Source organism: Nipponia nippon, unplaced genomic scaffold (assembly GCF_047370975.1).
Source record: "Nipponia nippon isolate SJK-2023a ecotype South Korea unplaced genomic scaffold, ASM4737097v1 scaffold_4, whole genome shotgun sequence".
Lineage (NCBI taxonomy): Eukaryota > Metazoa > Chordata > Aves > Pelecaniformes > Threskiornithidae > Nipponia > Nipponia nippon.
In genome coordinates, this window is record NW_028262358.1 from 93,088,093 (window position 1) to 93,109,714 (window position 21,622).

At 36.7% G+C, this 21,622-nt stretch overlaps 1 protein-coding gene across 40 annotated transcripts in view; it reads right to left on the reverse strand.

The window, feature by feature from the left end:
- Positions 1–21,622, reverse strand: part of RIMS1 (regulating synaptic membrane exocytosis 1) — a 344,078-nt gene that overhangs the window by 73,552 nt on the left and 248,904 nt on the right. For 17 of the 40 annotated variants that reach the window (XM_087773380.1, XM_087773415.1, XM_087773379.1 and 14 more), the window contains 2 exons: positions 17,459–17,488; positions 7,664–7,776 (listed from right to left, as the gene is read on the reverse strand). The exons of 11 other annotated variants lie outside the window; for them this stretch is intronic. In XM_087773380.1, coding sequence (XP_087629506.1) covers positions 7,664–7,776; positions 17,459–17,488 — 143 coding nt within the window. The remainder of the gene's footprint in view (positions 1–7,663; positions 7,777–17,458; positions 17,489–21,622) is intronic. 12 more of the 40 variants (XM_087773413.1, XM_087773414.1, XM_087773397.1 and 9 more) reach the window with 1 other exon arrangement.

The window sequence follows — 21,622 nt, forward strand, 5'->3', positions numbered from 1 at the left end:
ATGAAAAGGAGGCTTCAATCCTAGCAATGTCACACTTACCTAAATCTTCAGTCACACAGATATGAGGATCAAACCATTGTCAGGTTCACAAAAATAAAACCCACTATACTATCATTAGAGAGTAAGACACCCTTGGCTGCAAAGCAACTAAACCAGTGGTATACTTCCCAGGGCATATTATGGGAAAACTATTAACACGTGGGAACACTAGGCAGTTTTTGACAAGACACTCAGGGAGTTCGTTTTCCACATCTGTGCTCTGTAAAATTGCAAGTCATAAAAGTTTATTTATGAATTATACACAAAGCTGTGACAGTCTGTGAATATCCCCAGCGCAACTAGGCACTGGGTTGCAGGCTGAGTCAGTTGGCAAATGTCATGACTTAACTTTAAAAGCCTGGCAAACACAAGCTCAGGTTTGTACAGATGTATGTATCAGGCCTCCTGTCCTCAAGCCAGGTTTATCTTCTATTGCTCCGGTGTCTTTCAGTAACTATGGTTGAGGTCTACATAGTACACTTTGAAACCTCTTGGTAAAACATCTAAGATAAGATGAGGAAGTTAACGGAAGTAGAGAAGGGGAGGGGATAAAGAGGATACTAAGCACTGACTGTACATATAGAAATCTGTAGGAGAAATGAAGGTTATACAAATTTAGTGTCTCAGCATGTGTTTCAGGGTTACTCACAGCTCCTGGACGGCATACGCCAAGATCAAAAACACAAACCAATTTATGAATAAAAACCTGGGGTGTTGACGTGAGGAGTGTGCACTAAGGAAACTCTTAGCAATACCCTGTGAGGGGCTGACAATAAAAACATCAGCAGGAGAGAAAGCTCTGCTTTACTAAAGGTAAATTTTCAGCTTCAAATACTAAATGAAACTCTGCAGATGATTTCAAAACAGCTTGGAGCGTGATGACTTTGAGCTCAAATAACATGTCTAACAGTCACTGACATCCAAACAAATGCAGCAGAACTCTGATTTAATGAAGTGGGTAACACAGAGGACTCAAGAACTCCAATATTTAAAACTATTTTCAACTACAGCAAGGATTTATTTGGAGATTCTCTTTCCAAGTGACTGTGTGACTTATCTGAATATAAATGACCAATGGAGTTAAGGTGAGACTATGCTGATACGTCTATTCAGACCACCTTTTGGAAATGTCTTGTAGAGTCTGTTAAATAATTTTGCTGTTTGCCCTCTTTGAGACTGCAAAATAAACCTCTCCGAAATGGAAATACAAAGCACACTTCCTGCTTGGATCATTTAAAACATGGAACATTTAAATTTCTTTAGATGGCCTATTTTTCTTCTAAAGTGTAAAAAAAATTCAAAGCAAGAATAAAAGCTATGAAAACTTTACTTACGCTAAACATAAATGTTCAGAGGCTGGAAAACTGAATGGTTAATATTTTCCAGCTTAAGTTAAACTGTCGCACTCCTGAGCCAGCCTTGATATTTTATGCAAAATTCCCACAGAATTCCTAATGAATCCTTTAAGCTTTCCTAAAATGAAGCATCTAAAAATATGAAAAGCATCTGAACACATGGAATGTTCTGGTTTTCCATTGAGCTAAACAGAATTGCAATCTGCAGAAGAAATCATGATCCTATTAAATAATAAAATTTCTATTGATTTCAGTGAAATAGAGATTTCACCCTTCCTACATATTTAAACTAAATCTAGAAATGCTTTCTCCACAGGTGAGATTTTAAAAATACTTTGTTTAAAATACAACCATGCAGTCTCTCTCAAATACATTGGTTTTTATGCACGGTAACAGTGTTTCAGAAATATCTCCATGTTTTACTTGTATTTGCTGAAGACAATCTGATTTCCCCTCTTTTGCATTATGACGTCTATTTACTTTTCTTCCTCACCAAAAAGTCCACATTCTCCTTGTGGTCCTTGGTTTGAGAGTGCATACAGTGAATCTGGAATGGCACAAGAAGACTCATGGTCTTCTTGGTGGTGGTCCAAGAGTAAGCACTACAACATGCAGCTGGAGAAAGCTGACACCACCTGAGCTCTCCCATCGAGGGGATCATCAAGCCTGGATGCAGTGACTTCCTTCCTCCTGCTGGCAGCCTTTCTTCTTCTTAAGTGTTGAGGGAGGTATAGGCTACTGGCCTTTGTCCCAGGCCACACCTGAATCTGGCTGTTTGTTTAGCACTCAATTAATTATTCAACTGCAAATTACTAAAGAGTAGGCCTGTTTTGTCAAACATTAATAGCAGCTAGCTTCAGATGCCCAAACTATCTGTGCTGTCTGCTTCTGTATTACAAAGACAGAACTTTTTTCAATATAACTATCCAAAATATAAACAGCTGAAATGCAGTTCTTCCATTCACTTTACCACCTGTGGAGTTGCTGCTTCTTTTATGCCAGCAAAAGGAGAAAAAAGGGGTATGATGAACTGCAGATGTGTTAATGTCAACAGAAGGGCCATAGACGTAAACCAAAAGTGTACTTCATGAATACTTTTACAGTTCCTCAATGACTAATGATGTTAGCGATTTTACTGATTATAAGGCACATTTTAGAAGTCATTTAATAGACCATTATAATTATATTATCTTCCATATTACTAAGCATTTATATTTCTAGATTTATCTCCCAAAGGCATGGAGAATACAATAGTTCACAGCTTGAAAATTGAAGGAGTGTCCCCTCCTTTGACTACAAAAAACGCCTCAGGTGACTAACCTCTGAAAATATGTGCCTCTTTAAGTGCTTAAAATGAGGAAATTACATGAGAAAATTAAATGGGAATTAAAATGAGGACATTCAAATGAGGAAAGAGAAATCCAGACTGGAAACATTAAAAGCTAGATTCATCCAGGGGCTTATGCACGTCTTGAGATCACAGCTGTCTTTTGAGGTATGTTACTCTAAGAAGGAATTTTGTCAGGAAACGCTGAATCATGCACAAAACACCTTGAGTTTTATTTATTGCTCACACATGGTTCTTCCAAATGCTGCTGGGGTTCATGGCCCGGCAGTCAGCACCGTCGTGCATTCACTCCTCATCTCTGACTCCTACCAGCATCTGGGTCTGTGTCTTAGGAGCAGCTCACGTGATGGTCCAGGGCCCAGTAAGCAGCAGTGATTCTAAGTAATTCTTCCCATAATTGTGTCCAGCTCAACTCAAAGTGAGCAAGTCAAACCATGGGAAAACTGCAGTGAAGCCCACAAGTCAAATGAATGGACCTCACTGAATTTTGTGAAACCCTACCAGTACTGGAGTGATTGTCGTATCAATATGATATACAGTAAATATTTTTTCTTGAAGGTGGATGAAGGAGGATCAAAAGAAGATACTCATCACATCGATGTCCAAGAGCATTTTCTATACTTAGCCCTAAGTGCCTTGCCCAGCATCACATAATACTTAACATAATTGATCCCCTATCATCCCAAGTCTCTATTCAGCCCTTTCTCCTAGACATTAACTATCAAGTTAAATCCACAGAGTGCCACTGAACTAATGCCATGATTACACTTTTATGCTAAATGCTTTCCAATCACATACAGTGTTAACTGAGTCAGTAGTGCATCTAAATATAGAGTGATGTCCTTTTAAGTACGTACTACAGTGCTCTGATGAGTAACTCTCTTGAATAAATAGCTTCCAAAAAAATGTGTTGCGCATTCTCTGGAAAGCCAGAGCAGCTGCAGCATGATGTCTGTTCTGTGTGTGGCATCTGCAATAAAAAACTTAGAGTATTTTGAATTAAGGGCCTAATTAAGATATACTGTCATTTATGTCTATGCAAATCCAGAATTATGCTACCAAAGTGTTTTGACTCTCTCAAACACTGAAACAGCACAAATATGTGCATACTAGCCACTACAGTCTTAGCGACATACAAGAAAGAAGGCGGGCAGATGTGTAAAGCTCTTCTTTAAACCCTTTTGCCAAATCCACAGAGGGTTTGTTGTTTGTTTTTATTTTTTTTTTATTTAGCTTTTTAGAATTTAACTGTTTCACATAAATGATGGAGTCTTTCCACTGGAACTGAAGGAAAGAAGGATGTGAGTTCTGTGAGGGTCCAAAACAATTAGAATGGAACAGCCATGAAGACCTATACAAATGTTGTAGAGCAGACAGTTACCTATTCAAAATTCATTAATGGATCTTTAAAACACGGATCTTCAAAAATGTTTACACAATAACTTGCATGATGCATGCTTGAAAAACTAGTGTTTGCTTACTGAGACTAGAAGATTGAGAGACTCAGTGGAAGAAATTTAAAAAATGGAAGAAATGCACCAGAAATGGATTGGAAATTGCAAAGGCCATGCTATGATAGCTCTGGAAAAAAAGCTTGTTTCAATATAAGAGAAAACATACTTAAATGTAAGGAATTAATTTTGCATAAACATAATTAACTATTGCAAAACAGATCCAGTCCATACTGAAGGAAAATTTTTGAAAGGTTTAGAGAATTTTATGTGTAATAAAACAAGCACATTTGCAAATGCTAAAATAGTGGAAGAATCAAATTCGTGTGAGCTGATTGCTCTGCAAAGCAGAAGGGAATATTTTCTCCATGTGCAGCACAGCATAATTTCCCTAATAAATATAAATACTTATTTTCTGAAGCAGTGGGCAAACACTGCTACTTGGGAAAGAAAGAAGCATTTCTGTTAGAGAGGGACAAATTCTGTTTGCAACTGCTTTTTCTTTAATAACTATTTAATATTTCTTTCTCACTATTCCAAAATGTCTATTAGACCACTGAACATTTTTTCTTTTTTATTTAATGTAAGTCTTACTCCTGCAGCTTTCAAAGACTTTTCACAGATTTTGGCAGCAGAAATTAGGTATAGTCTGAAGTCCTTAGAAGTCTCAGTCATCAGCTTTACTGCACCACCTGATATGACTTACTACATTTTCATTAGACCTGTCTAAATCTTCATGTCTGGTTTATTTTCTTGACTCTTTCAGCATCTTCTGAGGGTTAAGAAAGACAGTAGCACAAGCTTTGCTTTAGTAACATTTTTAAAGTGATGACTATCACCATAGTGATATGAAGCAACCAGCTACATGACTGAATATAGTACAGAGTGTCAGAATGTGGTAATATAATTTGTTCTCAGCACTTAAAAATTTATTATAGGTTGGACCATCCTATCTAGGACTACACAACTATCACGTAGAAAATACATGAAAAGTTAAAGATTTTTTGATTTAAACTCCAGTACAAGTCATTAATTCTCCTTCCTACTGTTTTAGCGTGGAAAGGAGCCAATGTCTTTCAGAACACCAGGTACCCCAAAAATATTTTTCTTGTAACAATGGACAGAGAATTTGCTTCCTTGAAGTTGCAGTCATACCTTTTTTAAAAATGCTGAATAAACAATACTTCAACAGAATTCTTTCTGTCTAGTACTCATCATGTTGTGATTTCAATTTTGATTTCATTTCCACATATATTTAAAAACTAAAGATGATACTAGAAAACTCTAGGTATTAGAGGATAAGAAAAACTGGTACATTGCAGATTGATGTTTTCCAACAACTATTTCACCATACATGGGATTTATATTAGCACAATAAGATAAATATATTGAGGAGCAAAAATAATGCTCATGATAAATATTAATGAGAGTCAGGATAAAAAATATGTTTCATAATGAAAAAAATATGAATACTTGAATCAATCTGTAAGCACAGTTAATCCAAATCAGAAAACTGGCCTTTGACTATGAACAAAGGTATATGTTTGGTCATCCTGGCCAGATTGCACAATACCTTTCTCTCCTGCAAACTTTATAAAATGCATTTTTACTATTTTTTTAACATGTTAATTGGTTGGGAAGTAGTACAGAGAAACAATGCATCTCACCCTCTTGTCCTGAGTTGTCCTCTTGTGAAGGTAATGACAAATCCAACATCAAATGAGCTGTTCTAATTATTATACAAATTCTGGCTGCTGACAGATGATCTCATTTGAAATTTCCATCCCAATTGTTGTTTTTTTTTTAATAGCACTGATATCCCACAATTTGGCAATTGAGGACCTAAAGCCCTGTTTCTCTTATTTCTCTTCCCTTTGAGAACTATTTAAGTTTGATGTTCACAGTGGGGTGAACAAAAAAAGAAACATCCTTATTAAAGTTGGCTCCATATTTAACTGTAACAAGACCTTGAACAAATCTTTCAAATCTGTTACCACAAGTTAGATGCCCAATTGCCTATTTACCCATTCCTAAGTAAATTTCTGAGTTTGTTTCTGCTGAGTGCCTCACTTATCTGTTATTTTAACCTGTGCCTCCAGGAGGACACATCAGTTCTATGAAGCACAGGGAAGTGACCCTGGAGTGGCAGGGACAGAAAGTCCGGTGCCCGTGCCATGGCAATAAACACCGGGAGTGTTCTCAAGTCCGCAGCTCTTGAGAGCTTGACAATGTTTGTTGTTTTCTGTACGGCACCGGTTCACAAATGGAAAGCCCGCCTCTTTTAAAATGTAGAAATAAAAATACAAGCCTTTAGTTCTCACTGATGTGAAGGAAGTCTTTGAAATGTGGCTCTTGAAGCACGAAAGTCTAAATTAATAAAAGCTATGATTTTCTTCCAACTACTGTTATTCTGAGACTTTATTCTAATGCATACAGTTGCTATGTGTGTCTGGATTTTTTACAGTGGATTTTACATTCATACTGCCATCCTGTGGTCACTCGTTGAAAGCACGTAACTCTCAATGGTGCGAGAAGAGAATTGCAGGAATGCTTCCCACGCAACTGAGTTACCCCTGCTTTTGTCCCTGCCCTTTACTTTGCCTACACCAACACAGTGCCGCATCTCTACACGGAAACACAGAATCAAACTAAACTTTACCCCTCCTGACTTGTGCAAATGTTCCCCCTCTGTTAGGTGCCACAAGGCAAAACGCCTTTAGCAGAAATTTCAGCTCCAGCCCCTCACAGCTTGATTTGTAAGTGGCAGTGGAGGTGTGTGAGACGTTTTCAGCAGTTTGCTCAGAAGCCTATACAGTTTTAAACCTACAAGGTTGTGGGATATCATTTTAGCATTATCAAGAAAAAAAAAAGGTCCCTCTATATGACTTCATTAATGTAATTTCATGTACACTTAATTATTAGAGGAAATCTTTACAATTATTAGAAAAGGAGATCAAAGTAATCACTATGTATTTCAAGAAAGGAAATACTTTATCTGTGACATTATTAGGATACAAAAAAATTATACAAATATGAGAACAGCTGGATCTAATTCTGCCTAGCTCTCTACATGTCAGACAACTGCAAGGGCCTAGAGAAGAACAAGAGAGTAGGGCCAACATACAATGGTACTTCCATGGCCCACTTTTCCAGCCTTCAGGGATTTGCAGGCCAGGGACTTCCTAAGCTAGAGGTGACATGGCTTTGTTTAACAGCTGTTGAAGGATCTTTCTTCCCTGAATTAGTTCTGAAGCATCCTGTTCTTTGCAGATTCATTTTAGGTGACATCAAAGACTGAGTCTAATGCACATCAGATGGGGGTAAAAATGTTGTTAAAAAGCTGTTACTCGAAGACATTTCTGTCAGGCTTTATAACACAGTGTTCTGGAGGGTTATATAATATTTTAAATAAACAGGTTTATGCCTTCAATTTTCAAGCCAAAGTATCATTTCAATACTACTGACTTTACCTTGGTATATTGCTCACGCTCATGTTCTTGGCTAGAACCAGACCCTGACGTCTGATTATAACGGTGCACTTTCATTTTCATCTGTCTTGTTCGTTCCTCCACTACTAAGCTTGCTGCAAAAACACACAATGAAAATCAATTAAAAATAGTGAAAACCTTTTGGAAAAACAAACGGTTTAGCAACAATTTTAACTTACTTCCATCTCAACGAAACAAAGAAATGTACAAACATGTAGAACAAGCAGGGTGTAAACACAGAACAAAGGAACACTAATGTCAAGAAATCAACCACTTCCATTGCAAGAGTCTTTACCTGAAAATGGGCAGACATCCCAATTTCCTATACATAATCAAGCTGGTGCAACAGATATGAAAAGAGTGGAAGAATTTAGGTGATAGGCTGAATTATAAACCTGTTAAGTATTCTGGATGCAGGGGACAAAAATCCATGATCATCTAACCATGTATTTGCTTAAATGTAGAAAATATTACAGTAGCATTCTAAGAATTAATGCATTAAACAGGTATTAAAATTTATTTTAAAGTAATTAACTCCTATTTTCTTAAAACATAACTGCTTACCATAGCTAAAGATTATTTGAGAGGAATAATTTCTCCATTCAACCAGTCATAGTAAAAAATACAGTAATTTTATAGTAATTTTTTTTTTACAAAAAGTCCTTTAAAAGCACTACTTTGCTCTCTAATGTTCACTTCTATTTCAAAGAAATTAATTATTTGTTCTTGTGTTTTCAATTTTCCTATGACCATGTTCGTTTAAAAAAAGAAATCTAATCTTAAATGTTCAAGAAGTTGTGGTGCTATAAAGAGCATCTTCTCAATTTGAACAAGTTATTGCAACTAATCTTGGCTGTGCTTGCCACAGGAAGATGACCTTGCACTAACAGAAAGAGTGGTGTGAAAGCCCCTGGACTAAGGCTTCCTTAAAATAAGTTAACCTTTGTGACAGTGGATAATTTTCAGAGGGAACTATATATTCTGCCATTCTTAAACTTGGTAGCACTATAAATGCACAGGAATACCAATAAAACCAATACCTCGAAAACTGGCACTTTTTAACAGTTCTAGAACTAGACTCAAATATTAATCAGTCACTATGCTAAATCACAGGAGTACTCACTATGTTCATTTTGTTTTAACAGGTTATAACATCGCAGAACAACTTCTTTTGGTTGGAATTTTGTGTGTGGTCACAAATTCAAGACTGGCATTTTTTTGGGGAAAACATCTGCAAAATTTTCTGCTTTTGGGTCAACCATGGATTTATATGACTCTCTCCAAAACGTTTAGTTTTAAAAGTCAAGATTTTTATAAACAGCCCCTCCCCAGACCAGTGACAGGAGAGAGACATCAATTTAAAAGTTGAATGAAATCAATCACAAAACACAAGAGAATTTTAAATTAGGGGAAAATAAGTACTCTAGGATGTTGTTTACAGATCTGCATTGTGAATTAAGAGGTACCAATGTTACCATATCTGGGTTTTATGCTGCTACTTAACTGTGGGATTCTTTACACATCTACTTTTTGTCTGTGCTTTGAGAGCACAAAGATACAAAAAGAAAGCAGTACACTCAGGGCTGGATATTTTAAACTTGTGCTATTGCACAAATCATGATTGTGCATGCACGTACCATCCGTAATGTGTTTGTGGAAATCATGGAATGTCTGTGCGCTGGTTGGGTATGAAAAAATATACAAAGACATCATTGTGAAAAATACGTTGTTTTCATGTCCTTCTTCCACATTTCTTATTTAAAATAGGAAAACTAAATATAGCAAATGACATTAAAGTTCTGCTATAGCTACAAATTTAAGGCAAGAAATAAAGTTACCATCGTAATCTTCAATCCCCCACAAGCAGAGGGTCCAATCTAGGAAATTCTGCACATGCAGAATGTCACACTGGGCCCAGCGATTATTCCAGATGACTAATTATGTCGGTAAATGTGTACCTTAATTGCAATGAGTCCAGTTCCACCATCAGATATGCAGGCACAGCTCCAATTACTTCAATGGAAGTTGCATGGAGGTATCTGAAGGCAAAATTGAGCACTTTAGGTGAAATTTTTAAAGATGGCCTCTTATTTTATGGACAGATATGAAAGGATTAAGATACATCAATTAGTGACTAAAGTCAAAAACTCAGATATCTTAATCCTATCATACATGCATGAAATAGACTGAGAATATAAAATCAGAGGGAAAATTGAGACCCCTTTAAAAATTTAGCCCTATATGTGTATGGGGCACAGATTACAGTTACTCTAAAAAAATAACCCTTTCATTGTGTGACTTTTAGGTGCTTTACCCTGTCAACTGTATGTTAGACTAAATAATTTATATGAAAGAATGTTACTTTGTATTACTTAAGATACCTGAGAAATAATATTCTATTATGTAATGAGATGCTATTTCAGTGACTATACATGAAAACTACTTCAGTCAAGGTTGGGTAAATATTCAACCTTAACTCAGTAATGCTTGATATTTATTATGTTTAAATCCTTACTCTTAACCCCATGCTTATGTTCTGTTTTGCATCATTAGATATCATTATATAAAATGAGAACAATTAATGAGGACTGTGAAGTAAATTAAATTCTCTAATGGAGAAATTTAGTTTTGTGCATGGAGTAAAATGTATTTAGCTCACCAATTAGCTGGTAATGTATTTCTACGCAAGCAACCGTGTGAAATATAAGTCTGCTCTAGAAAATACAACTGTGTTCCTTTCAGGTTTGTTTACCATGCACATCTGAACATACGTTGTATCTAGCTCGATTCTGTGATGGAAAATTTTGTCTGCCTGAGAAGTAGCCTGGTATACTCTTTACATATTAATCACAAGAAGCAGAAAAAAATCTAACACAGGAGCAAAAGCACATTAGCAGAAGCTGTAACAACCATAGGTAACACCACCATACAATCACATTACTTTCTTGGAACACAGCTGGTTACCACAGGTAACAAAAATTTGACATAAACGATACTTCAAGGATTTAACCTGTCTCTCAGAAAAATATGGTTCTACTTTCTTTTAGGACATCAATATTTACAGAGTGCTTTTCCTGGAGCTCTTGAGAAGGAGGACTACACAGTAATTTACATAACTGTAATCCCAAGACCTCTAAATTCTACAGAGGCCCTAGAATTCAAAATATGGAGATTTACCACAAGTGTCTGAAATTAGTGGTAGAACTACCATCAATATCAGTTGTGCCAACATGTTACTCTCTTTGGTGTCACAAGTCACACTTGAAAGAGTGATCACTCTCATCTCTTCAAATGCTGCTGATTCAGATGTGAGATCAATCAGTATAAGAAGTAATTGAAAGAAGAGAAGTCATTAAGCAGGCTGCTTAGATAAGGAGCGCAAGTTTAGAGCGAAAGCTTTTATTACAATGGGTTTTCTTATGTAAACCATGTGAAGGTTGTACAACAATGATGTACATAAACAATCAAGCCATGCAGGAGAGAAAAGACAGACATACGAATGGAATCAAAATGTTATACTTTAACTCCCTTAATATATTTATTATCTGGTCTGACTGCTGTAATCCCAAGTGTACTGGGTCTCGCTGAGATGGAGGTAATTTTCTTTACAGCAGCCTGTATGGTGCTGAGTTTTGGACTTGTGACTAAAACAGTGTTGATAACACACTGATGTTTTAGCAATTGCTGAGCAGCGCCTGCACAGTGCCAAGGCCCTCTCTGTTACTCATGCTGCCCACCCCCTAGCAAGTAGGCTGGAGACTGGGAGAGGAAACAGCCGGGACAGCTGACCCTGAATGACCAAAGGGATGCTCTGTACCATAGAGCATCATCCTCAGCAATAAAACTGGGGGTAGTCTTTCCAAGGTAGCTGTTGCTGGCTAGACATTGGTTTGCTGGTGGGAGGTGGTGAGTGATTGCTTTTGTATCACTTGGTGGTGGGATGGGTTTGTTTGTTGGTTGTTTTTTTTGTTTTTTCTCTTCACTTATTAAACTGTTTTTATCTCGGCCCACGAGATTTACTCACTTTTGTTCTTCCAATTCTCTACCCGATCTCACTGTGGAATGAGTGAGTGGATGGTGGGTGCTTAATTGCTGGCTTGGGTCTACTCACCATACCAAGCTACCAAGCATTAACTGCCCAATGTGGTCTTCGTCAAACAAACAAAAGTTCCCTTAGGTATTGCTCAGTTTATTACTCAACTCACTGCTAAGTTCCATCTGGCTTCCACTGTGAATGATATTCAAAGGAAGAAGACATAGTCTACAAAGATTAAGACCGTCTCCTATCCTATAGGCTAGCAGGTCCATTAGCTCCTCCTAGATCTCTTCCTCACATGTCATTCAAGAAACATCCTTGCGAAGACTGTGCAGTCTGTACTGTAATTCATAGCAGATCTTACAGGATTCTAAACATGATATATGCTGGAAATATAACTAAACATCTGGATTTCCAATCTTTGCAAAGGTGATCATGGTGTTAGTAAAAGAACAATTTAATATATGCACATAATGGAATACTTTTTTTACTCATAAAGTAATTAAAAAACTTGCTTGTATTTCTTGTGATAAAAGAAGTTGTGATTAATTTAAAGGCAGTTCTTGGTAAATGTTTCCATCATAAGGAATGTGATTTTCTTATTTTATTGACAGCCTATAAAATACATGCTCTCCTTTGGTTGTCTAAAATATGTTACTTAAACGAGGTAGGGAATAAACTAAAGAAAATAGCTACAACTCTCTCATTTTTAGCCTGCAACCTACACTCAGAGAAAATTATGACAGGCCAACAGTTGTTTTTTCTTAAGGGAGATGGCCATTTCTTAATTCTCCTAAGAGATTATCTCTTTACTAAGAATTTATATTCTCCTTTTAATATGTCAGCACTATGGTAAGGTTTATAGAGTTACAACTGATGGCATGAACTAGTTGACAGTCCTCATTTTTATTTCCATCGTCAGAGAACAGGTATGGGCACTTTTCTACCCCTATCTGCTGTTTAACTGATAGACAGGTTAGACCTGGCTAGAATCCAGAATGTGAATCTAGCAATGCACGAAATCTGACTTTAAAATAAATTCAACCTGCACTGGTATCAACAACAGACCAATCCTATGAAAATCAGTGAGAGCTACAAAAGCTGCACTAACAGTAGTGACCAGTGCAAAAGAAAATGAAGTAATTTTGAGGTTTTACGTCCCCTATTTAAGGTTTGAAAGAGAGAATAAAATATATATTATTTGCAAAATTTCTTAAATGGCATGATGCTATAAACACCTATCTATTAAGCTCATAGCATAATGTATGAAACATATGTGGGCTCATTTAAATAAGGATTGTACCACATGCAGCAGCACTGAACTAGCAAGGAACAGTGAAAATGCTGTAGCTGCCTTTCTAGCTCTAGTGTTTAATTCCTGAGCTTACCTGTTTAGATATCCACCTCTTTCACATTACAACAATCATCAAAGACACTCTGCATTCTGTGGACTTTGGAAAGCTTTGACTCTTGACAATAAATAATATCTAAAAAGAACCTGCTCATATATTTGGAAAAAACGATTAGAATTGGTTTAGCACTGAAATTACCTCCTGTGTAGCAATGTGACCATCTTGCGTTCTTGACTATCACCAAATTCCAAGAAAAAGCATCTTCCACCCAAAATTGAACTGCTGTATATGCTACACTTGTATCTCTAGAAAAATGTCACTCTCTCTGAAGTGGAGGCTTGTTGCTATTTAGCAACTAATAAAGCAAGAAAGGAGAAGGGAAATTTTGGCAAGGTACATGAAAATAAGCCTTTATGCTTACAAAAAGAACAACAAATGCTTAAATGCCATACAGAGATACAGAGTTTTAGGACATCAAAAAAAAAAAAACAAAAAACCAACATGGAAACTGGAAGAAACTCAATTTATCTAAGGGAGACTATAATTCAAAGCATACTGTTGGTAAAAAAGATTTAGGGAGAAGTCATGAGAATTATACGTAGTCCAGGACATGGTCTTGCAGAAACAGATTTAAGAAACGGTTAAAAAGATGACAAAGATGGCTTGATTGTGGGAAGATTTCTAACAGTAGAAGGCTCTTCAAGTTAGCGGATATAGGTATAATAATGTCCAGTAGCTACGAAGTAGTTAAAGTCAGATAAATATGTAAGTATTAAGCCGTATGTTTAAGTCAGGTGTTTAAAGACAGGAACAATTTTCTATCACTTGCAGTCATTAAGTGAAGTCTAAAACAACATTCTTGCTCAAAATCAAGTATGGGCTTAATGCCAAGAACAACTGGTGCCATTACCTGGTCTGTGATCAAAAATGATAACCGTATTGATCTTTTCTAGACTACAGATAACCTCTGGATGCCTTAGCACTGGCTATACCATTTTCTGTGACGTCTGCAGCAAACATAGAATTTGCTCTTTAAGCAGTTCATATTTCTGTTCAAGACAGAAAGGAGGTGCAGGCAAACAGTACAATTTGGAAATCCTCCGAATCTTACCTGCACTATTAATTGCCGGAGTAAGCTACAGAACAAGAAGAAATCAGCATAAAAATTTCAGATAGCTGTAACGTGTACCAGCAGGTATCACACACCCTTTATGATACAAACGTTAAGGGACAAAGTCTAAAAGTCTAAAATGATGGATTTGCTTACACAAGGAAGCTACGAAAGATAAGTTGAAAGGAAAATTTATCTCATAAAAACTATTTTACAGTAACAGTGTTTCTGTGGCACAAACAGCAGGTTCTGGCAGGGGAACAAGGAACTGCACTCATCGCAGAAGCCAGCAGAGATCTAACCTATTCTTCACTCTCAGTCTTCATACTAAGAAGAAAAGTTGAACAATGACAAACAGCTACAGCTACAATGCAGTCTAGAGGTATATGCACTTAGCCCTTCTACGTGGCAAAAGCCAGGAGCTTCATCTCTCTGTGCTGCTTAGATGCTCTCTGGATAGCAATGAGGGCAAGAAAAACAGTATGTGGTTTGAGGAATGAGAGGTGGAAGTTGGAGAAGAAACTATGCAGAACCAATGTCCAGCACAAAGGTAGGGGAATAAAGCAGCGATGAGATCTGGATGGGAGAATCCCCCAGTGCAGTGGGCAAGGGAAATGAGAAGGCAGGGGAGCATTCACTGGAGAGCTGGCTGTGCCGCACAGGGGAGAGAACTCACACTGGTGTTGGGCTAGGATGAAGCGTTTCAGAAATAATACAGAGAGTCTCCAGGTTATTTCTGTTCAGCCTTCAGGATGAGTTTTGCAACATGCACACACAAAGTATCCCTGTGGTAGGTTTCATGACTTTAAAAATCCACAGCAAACTCTACTGTGAAATTTAAAAAACACACAAAATTTTGAAATCATGAGCAGATGAATGTTTTGAAATACAAGGTCAGTAACACTGCCAAATCAATTTGTTGCTAAGATAAAGAACTTGTTAGCACTTCTCTGCATATACGACTTCAAAAAGTAGTTATTGGCAACATGCAGATCGTAAGGGAGATGGGCTCTGAAGCCTGTTCCGCAGCCCTGATCCCTGTACCTGACTAGAACATGCTGTGGCTCCTTTAGGCTTGTGTGCACGGGTTTCCTTTTCAAGGGAACTGATACCGCTCTGGGCCTCCTCCCAAATCAGAATTGAGGCATGACCAAAGCACATAGCACACACAGAAGCATGGTGGCCACCTTGAGTTTAATAACTCACTCCAGAAGGAAGATAAGCCAATATAAAAATCTGAACCGGCTGATGCAACCCCCAGTGCTTCCTCAAAGAGTTTCAAGGATGATGCAAACAGAAGCTTCTATTTAAAAGAAAACAACAAGGAAACAAACATATACCTTTTAAAATTTGAAAAAAGTAAACCACTGGTTTTGGTAGCAATCCAAGTCAGCATTCTAGTAACCTGCTGAAGACCTTTTCACAACCCTTCCCATTGATTAAGTGGAACAGATGCTTGATTTCTTTGTTGCAGATTTATCTGGTCAGTGCTGTTCATAACTGTAGTATATTCTTTCCTTCATACCTATGTCTCTTGTTACATAATATACAGTAACCCCCCCAAATCCATCTCCCATTCACCTACTGTCTATTCTTTTTATCTCTTATTCTGCACTGAGGAAAGTCAGAGATGAGAGTGGGCTACTAGTGTAAGTCAGCTCAACTGAAGTTATTCTTGGTCCCCCCAAACTGCCAGCACTCCATTTCTTCCCACTTTTCTTTTGCCCAACTCTTTTTTCTGCCTCTGGGCTGCATCTGCATTCAGCTTCTCTGAGCCAGAGGAATCTGTGTGCATAGAGATCCCACCACCTTCTACACGCTCCCATATCTTGGGCCAGATCCATCCAATATAGCTCTTTTACAAACCTGTTTCAGGCATGGTCTAGTTTGTCTGCATAAAGTCAATTCTTTTAAACAAAGAAACATCCACTGCAGTCCAAATCACGGGGCAAGGTTTGTGAACTTGACAGAGGCATAAACAACAAACTGGCATGATTGATTTGTATTGTTCTGTTTGAGAGAAATATAAATACTGAAGAAAGCAAAAATGTCAGAAATAATTTGTAAAATCAACCATTCCTAGCACTTTCTTAAGACATTCCATAGTACATTCTTAACAGTGCAAAATAACCTGTAATTGCTAATACCTAAGTTAAATTTTTTTTTCACTTTTTTTTTTTAACATTATCATGAAAACATACTCCTGAGTATTGGCGTGGGTGTTGGAGTTCATAGGTAGTGGAACAGCTGCTGTATTTTTACCTAAGCAAGTATGAATGCATCAGTGGGATTCACCCTTTCAGCAAGTAAAGAAGTTGTAGGAGGTATTCCAATTCAAGGTCAACTCACAATTTGGCTTTGACCCACCAAAGCCCGTATTCAGACCAGAATTTCCCAAGATCTGCAGGACTCAGGACTAAAGGTCAGAAAAGATTCATCTGCGCTATTAATGTTTATGCAGCATTGTATTTTGCTGTTAACATTAAGAGGGATTGATTTTTTCACTTTTTCTCTCCAAGCTTCACTCTGATTTTGAGGCAACTCCTACTTTCAGCAAAAAGAAAAAAAAAAAAAAGAAAGGACTTCTCTGCAATGTTACCTCGATAGGGACATGACAGACTACACTTTTCACTTTGTGGGACAGCCTTACATACCTGTTGTTTGAGCTCATTGATTCACTGGTATCAGGACAGACATGGAGAATTCATAGGAGGTCAGATTCATAGGAGGTGAGTGATGTATGTCTGCCCCCAGAAACCTGCCCAACAACATGACTAACTTTCCAAGTGTCAAGGGCTTGTTGTGCAAATAAAACACAGCTTTTTCTTCAGAATCTCTCTGCATACGAAGGATATCTGGCCATCATCACCTTCAACTATTCCTAAGCCTAGACCTATGAAACATCCTTCACAGATGCCAAGAGCCTGGCTGTATCATTAGAAGCAGATGTTGTGCAGAGCTCAAGAATAGCTTAGGTAAAGTCTTAGTCTTTGAGTGAACTTTAAATCAATCAAGTAGCTTCTGAGCCATGTAACATACCATGACTACTCCTGTTAAATCCAGTATATTGAATTTCAGTAGGAAAATTAGAAATCACAAGAGAATCCTTTTTCAGATTCTATAGAGGGGTATCAGATAGCATATAGATATTTGAGAAACAACCTTCTTGCCTGTTAAACACTGTTAACTAAATACTATATACTGACATGGAATATATTGAGGGAAAAGCCAGTATTAACAGTTGCCAAACATTTGTAAAAAATTACATAAATATTTACCTTTTGTGGAAGAGTTAAAAGTCTCTTGCTCTTCAATGAATTAAATGCACGGAATGATGGAAACAGAAAAAGAAATCAGCAAATTTAAAGTTAGATAAAGAAATGTGTTACATGTGACAATGGCATGTACAGTAGGCAGTACTCCAGCATATGTAAAAGTAATGTAGGAAATTAAAATGATAAACCATGACAAATAATAAAGCCTATGACTTTTTCTTTAAAATTAACAGGAACAATGGAGTTACTGAGATCCAGATTGTGGACTCTTTAAGTATTCCGCTCGAGCAGTATTGTCATATCCAAATTTATGAATGACATAAAAACCTTAAAATTGCTTTAAATATCACTCTCACTCCTGAACCACATAGCCCTGTTTCAGATTCTGAAGCCTCTTCTGCAATAACGACTGTTACAAATTTATTTTCTATTAACTGAAATCTGTAACACTCAATAACTACTGGACTATTGAAAATCGGTCTTTAAGGAAAACATAGAAAGGATTATGAGGCTTACACTCATTTGCAAGAGTTAGCAATGCTGAGAAAAAATACTCTCCAGCGTGAGTAAAGATTCCACAAGCTGCCTCAAAATATGCAGTGCCACCTCATAATTTCAAAATAAAACCAGAAATATGAAGACAAAACAAACAGTGCTAAAAGACTAAAATCTAAAATTGAAATTACTTGTTCTTTTTCTTTTGCCACTCAAGTTTTATCCTGATGGATCTGAAAAAAGGTTTTAACTGAAAGGGTTTGATCTTTTACCATTACTCAAACCATACTCTCACTGTAATGACATTTCAATGATTAAGTACATATACACAGAACGGTTTTCACTAGCTATTATTTTTTTTTTTAGGATCTTAAGTTGGTTAAATATAAAAAGGTATTTGCAACTCAAATGTATTCTTTGACAACATACTGATTTTCGGTATGAAATTCTGATTCTGATTTGTTAAAAGGAAACACTGGACATCAAAACACTTCATTCCTCTATGATGTGACTACCATTAAAGACTTGTACATATATTATACACATGAACTTTATACAAGTAATCCCCATTCAGTACCAGCAGAGTCTTCAATGTAGCTTCCCCTGATGAAACAGCAGCACACACGCACGCATGCACTTCACCCTGCACACAAGCTATGTACAACGCTTGTGCAGCTTTTTCTAACATGAGCTAAGATACAGCAATACTTAATGCTGGTCGCACTTTTGCTTTTCTAAAGGTCACTGCATAAGGCCTATTGCAGTAAACAGATGCCACTGGAAACACATACAACCACACTAGTTCAGTTATGTTTACAGATGCTCTTTACATGTAAATAGGCTGCTGATTATCACAAACCTGACTCTCATTATAGGACTTCTGAAACATGAAACCACATTGTCGAGGCTATGAAAAAGAAATCATGCTGTGAAGAGCCAAATGGAAGCAGATACAGGGAGAAAGACCCGTTTTGCATGAATTAGCTCTTAAAGATTGTTTCTACACTACAATCATTGTACATTTATCTTCCTGGTTCATAAATGTCAATAGTACATAGTATGTTTTTTCTTATTCACTTGCTAGATTTCCTAATATTATCCCTAATATTATCTACTGCAGCTAAAAAGGAGTGTAGAAAAATGCTACAGATCTTCAGGCTATATTAATTTCCTTGATCCCATTATACATTTCCTTAACCATTATACAAAAGTGTAGAGACCTACCCTCAAATCCTATTCAAGCAAGAATTCCTTGACGTTTGATAGTTGCAATGACAGAGGATGGACTGAGTAAAGATCGCAGAAATATGCTTAATACAAAAGTATCATTTAAAAACCATACAACTACGTAACAAACTTGTTATAGAAACAGTTGAAAAACAAATTCAACGCAGAATCCCCACCCCTCTTAATGATTTGCACAGTTCCACTCAAACATGATGCAAATAAAAAAAAAAAAACACTGATGCAAATCTCTTATAGCTCGGCACAGGATGACATTATTGAGAACACAGCATTGTCCTTACCATGGCTTAGAATTTCACTGCCTTAGTCACTGAGCCAAAACATCTTCACATTATTAGGTCCTTTTATAAAATTATCAGTTAAAACAAAGAAATAAAAAACTCTTCTTTAGTAGCATAAGTTAGGGTAATGACTACTAAATCATGACTCTTTGAAAACACACACAGATACACCTATACCAGACTAACTTTCAATATTCAAGCATCTCAAGACCTTTAGTTGCAATAACATCCCAGCGTGTCTTGCACTCCAGGAAATAATGCTGACGGGTTTGCAAAGGAAAGAAATACAGCCATGTCTTCCTCCAGTATCACTGGGATTAAAATAAAAATCACATTGCCTAAAAATTACAGAAGCCTACAATCTTAACTGTAACCACTTTAAAAAGTCTGCATGTAGTGGAGTTGCTAAAAATATTATTTAGTTAGAACTGTTCCAAGTGAAAATAACTACCTCCCTCCCAACTCCAAAACTAGGCAAAGCTGCCATCCCCTTTAGAACATGACCACCAAGAAGCCTTTTTTATGTTAGTGTGCATGATTATGCTTTTTTGAAGTTTTAGTCCTTAAATTGGACTTTTTCCTCTACATTTAAGATTTTTTTCTCTGTTCCTGATCAGTAGTACCAACCCCATTTCTGTAATGGGATAGGGACCACTACTTTGGTCTTTTCTGTAAGAATTACTTCCATGAGATTTTTTTTTTTTTTAATAAAGTGTGTCTACTAATAAGGACCTTTTAAAACTACCTTATTTTCTCACAAGTTGACTTTTTATGATTCTCAGACTGCCGACCAGAGCAGTAACTAAGACAACATCATCTGGTAGAGACAAGGAAACAACCGTTTTTTTAGTTCTAAACTTGGCAATGACAAAATGGAATGTCTGAGATGCAATGTCAGTCCTAGAAGGAGCCTCATTAGCATGGATGTGATCATTCACAATTGAGAGCTAAAGATTAAAGATTGAGCGTAAAAATCTCATCTAAGTTTAAGAGTTAAAATGCCACTCTGTTTCTCGAGATGAAAACCACTACCAGTCTCTTACTCCTTCATTAACTCTCATGTGTTCCATAATGAGACCTTTAAGGAGTAATAAAATTATTTTACCGGATTCTTCTATGCCTCCTGAATATGCAAACAGCAAATAAAAAACCCACTCTTGATATACAGACATTCAATCTTTCTACAGCAATTACTGTAATTTGTAAAACAGACATAGATTCATAGCTGTATATATTTAGATGTGTATTCAACCCTCCTGACACAACAGAATTTATACAGAGTTTAAAGAAGTACTTTACTATAAAAATGATACCTTATGGTATATCATACAGGATTTCCTTGAACCACGGGATGTCAATACTGACCACCAAGAAGTAGCTTTATTTATAAATAAAGAAAATGCAAAGAATTTTTAAATGCTCCCTATAACAGTTATATATTGCACTAGATTTTGACATCATCTACACCCATGGTGACTGTGAATTTAAAACATTAAGGACACAAATCAGTTCCAAGAACAGTTAATGGAAATCTTTTACAGACCTCAATATGCTTTGGCTTCAATCCTACATTAGGGTCAGACCCCTTCTAGTCACTCCATTTGACCCTGATACTCATTTGAAAAGGACTAAAGAGGTGAAACTGATATTAAAATTTGATACTGTAAATCAGAGCAAATGCATTGGTCTTATAACCTCAGTGAATTTAATTTCTTACAGTAATATAAAGTTTATACACACTATCACATTTATTTCAGAAAATCCTGACAAAACCATTTAAAAATATTTTATAAAATCTATTCAATTTAGTACTTCTCTGCAAATATATTCTCAGCTTGAACAAAGTGTTAAACATGGGTAATATCAGAAAATCTCCCCTTCAAAAGGAAAAACCACTTAGACAAAACCAAAGTACTATGTAGAGAAGGAAGTCTCTTTAGCCTTCATTTGCATGTGCTGTAATACAGCCATATTGACATAGGCGGTATGAGATATAACAATAAAGTAAAAGATATGTCACATCCTACTTGTACATCTTATACACAAGACGCAAGCATATCAACCACGAGTGTAAATAAGAGTTCAGTGAAACAGAATTACTTTACAGATGTTCATGGTATCAACAACTTTCTAAACTTGGAGTAGC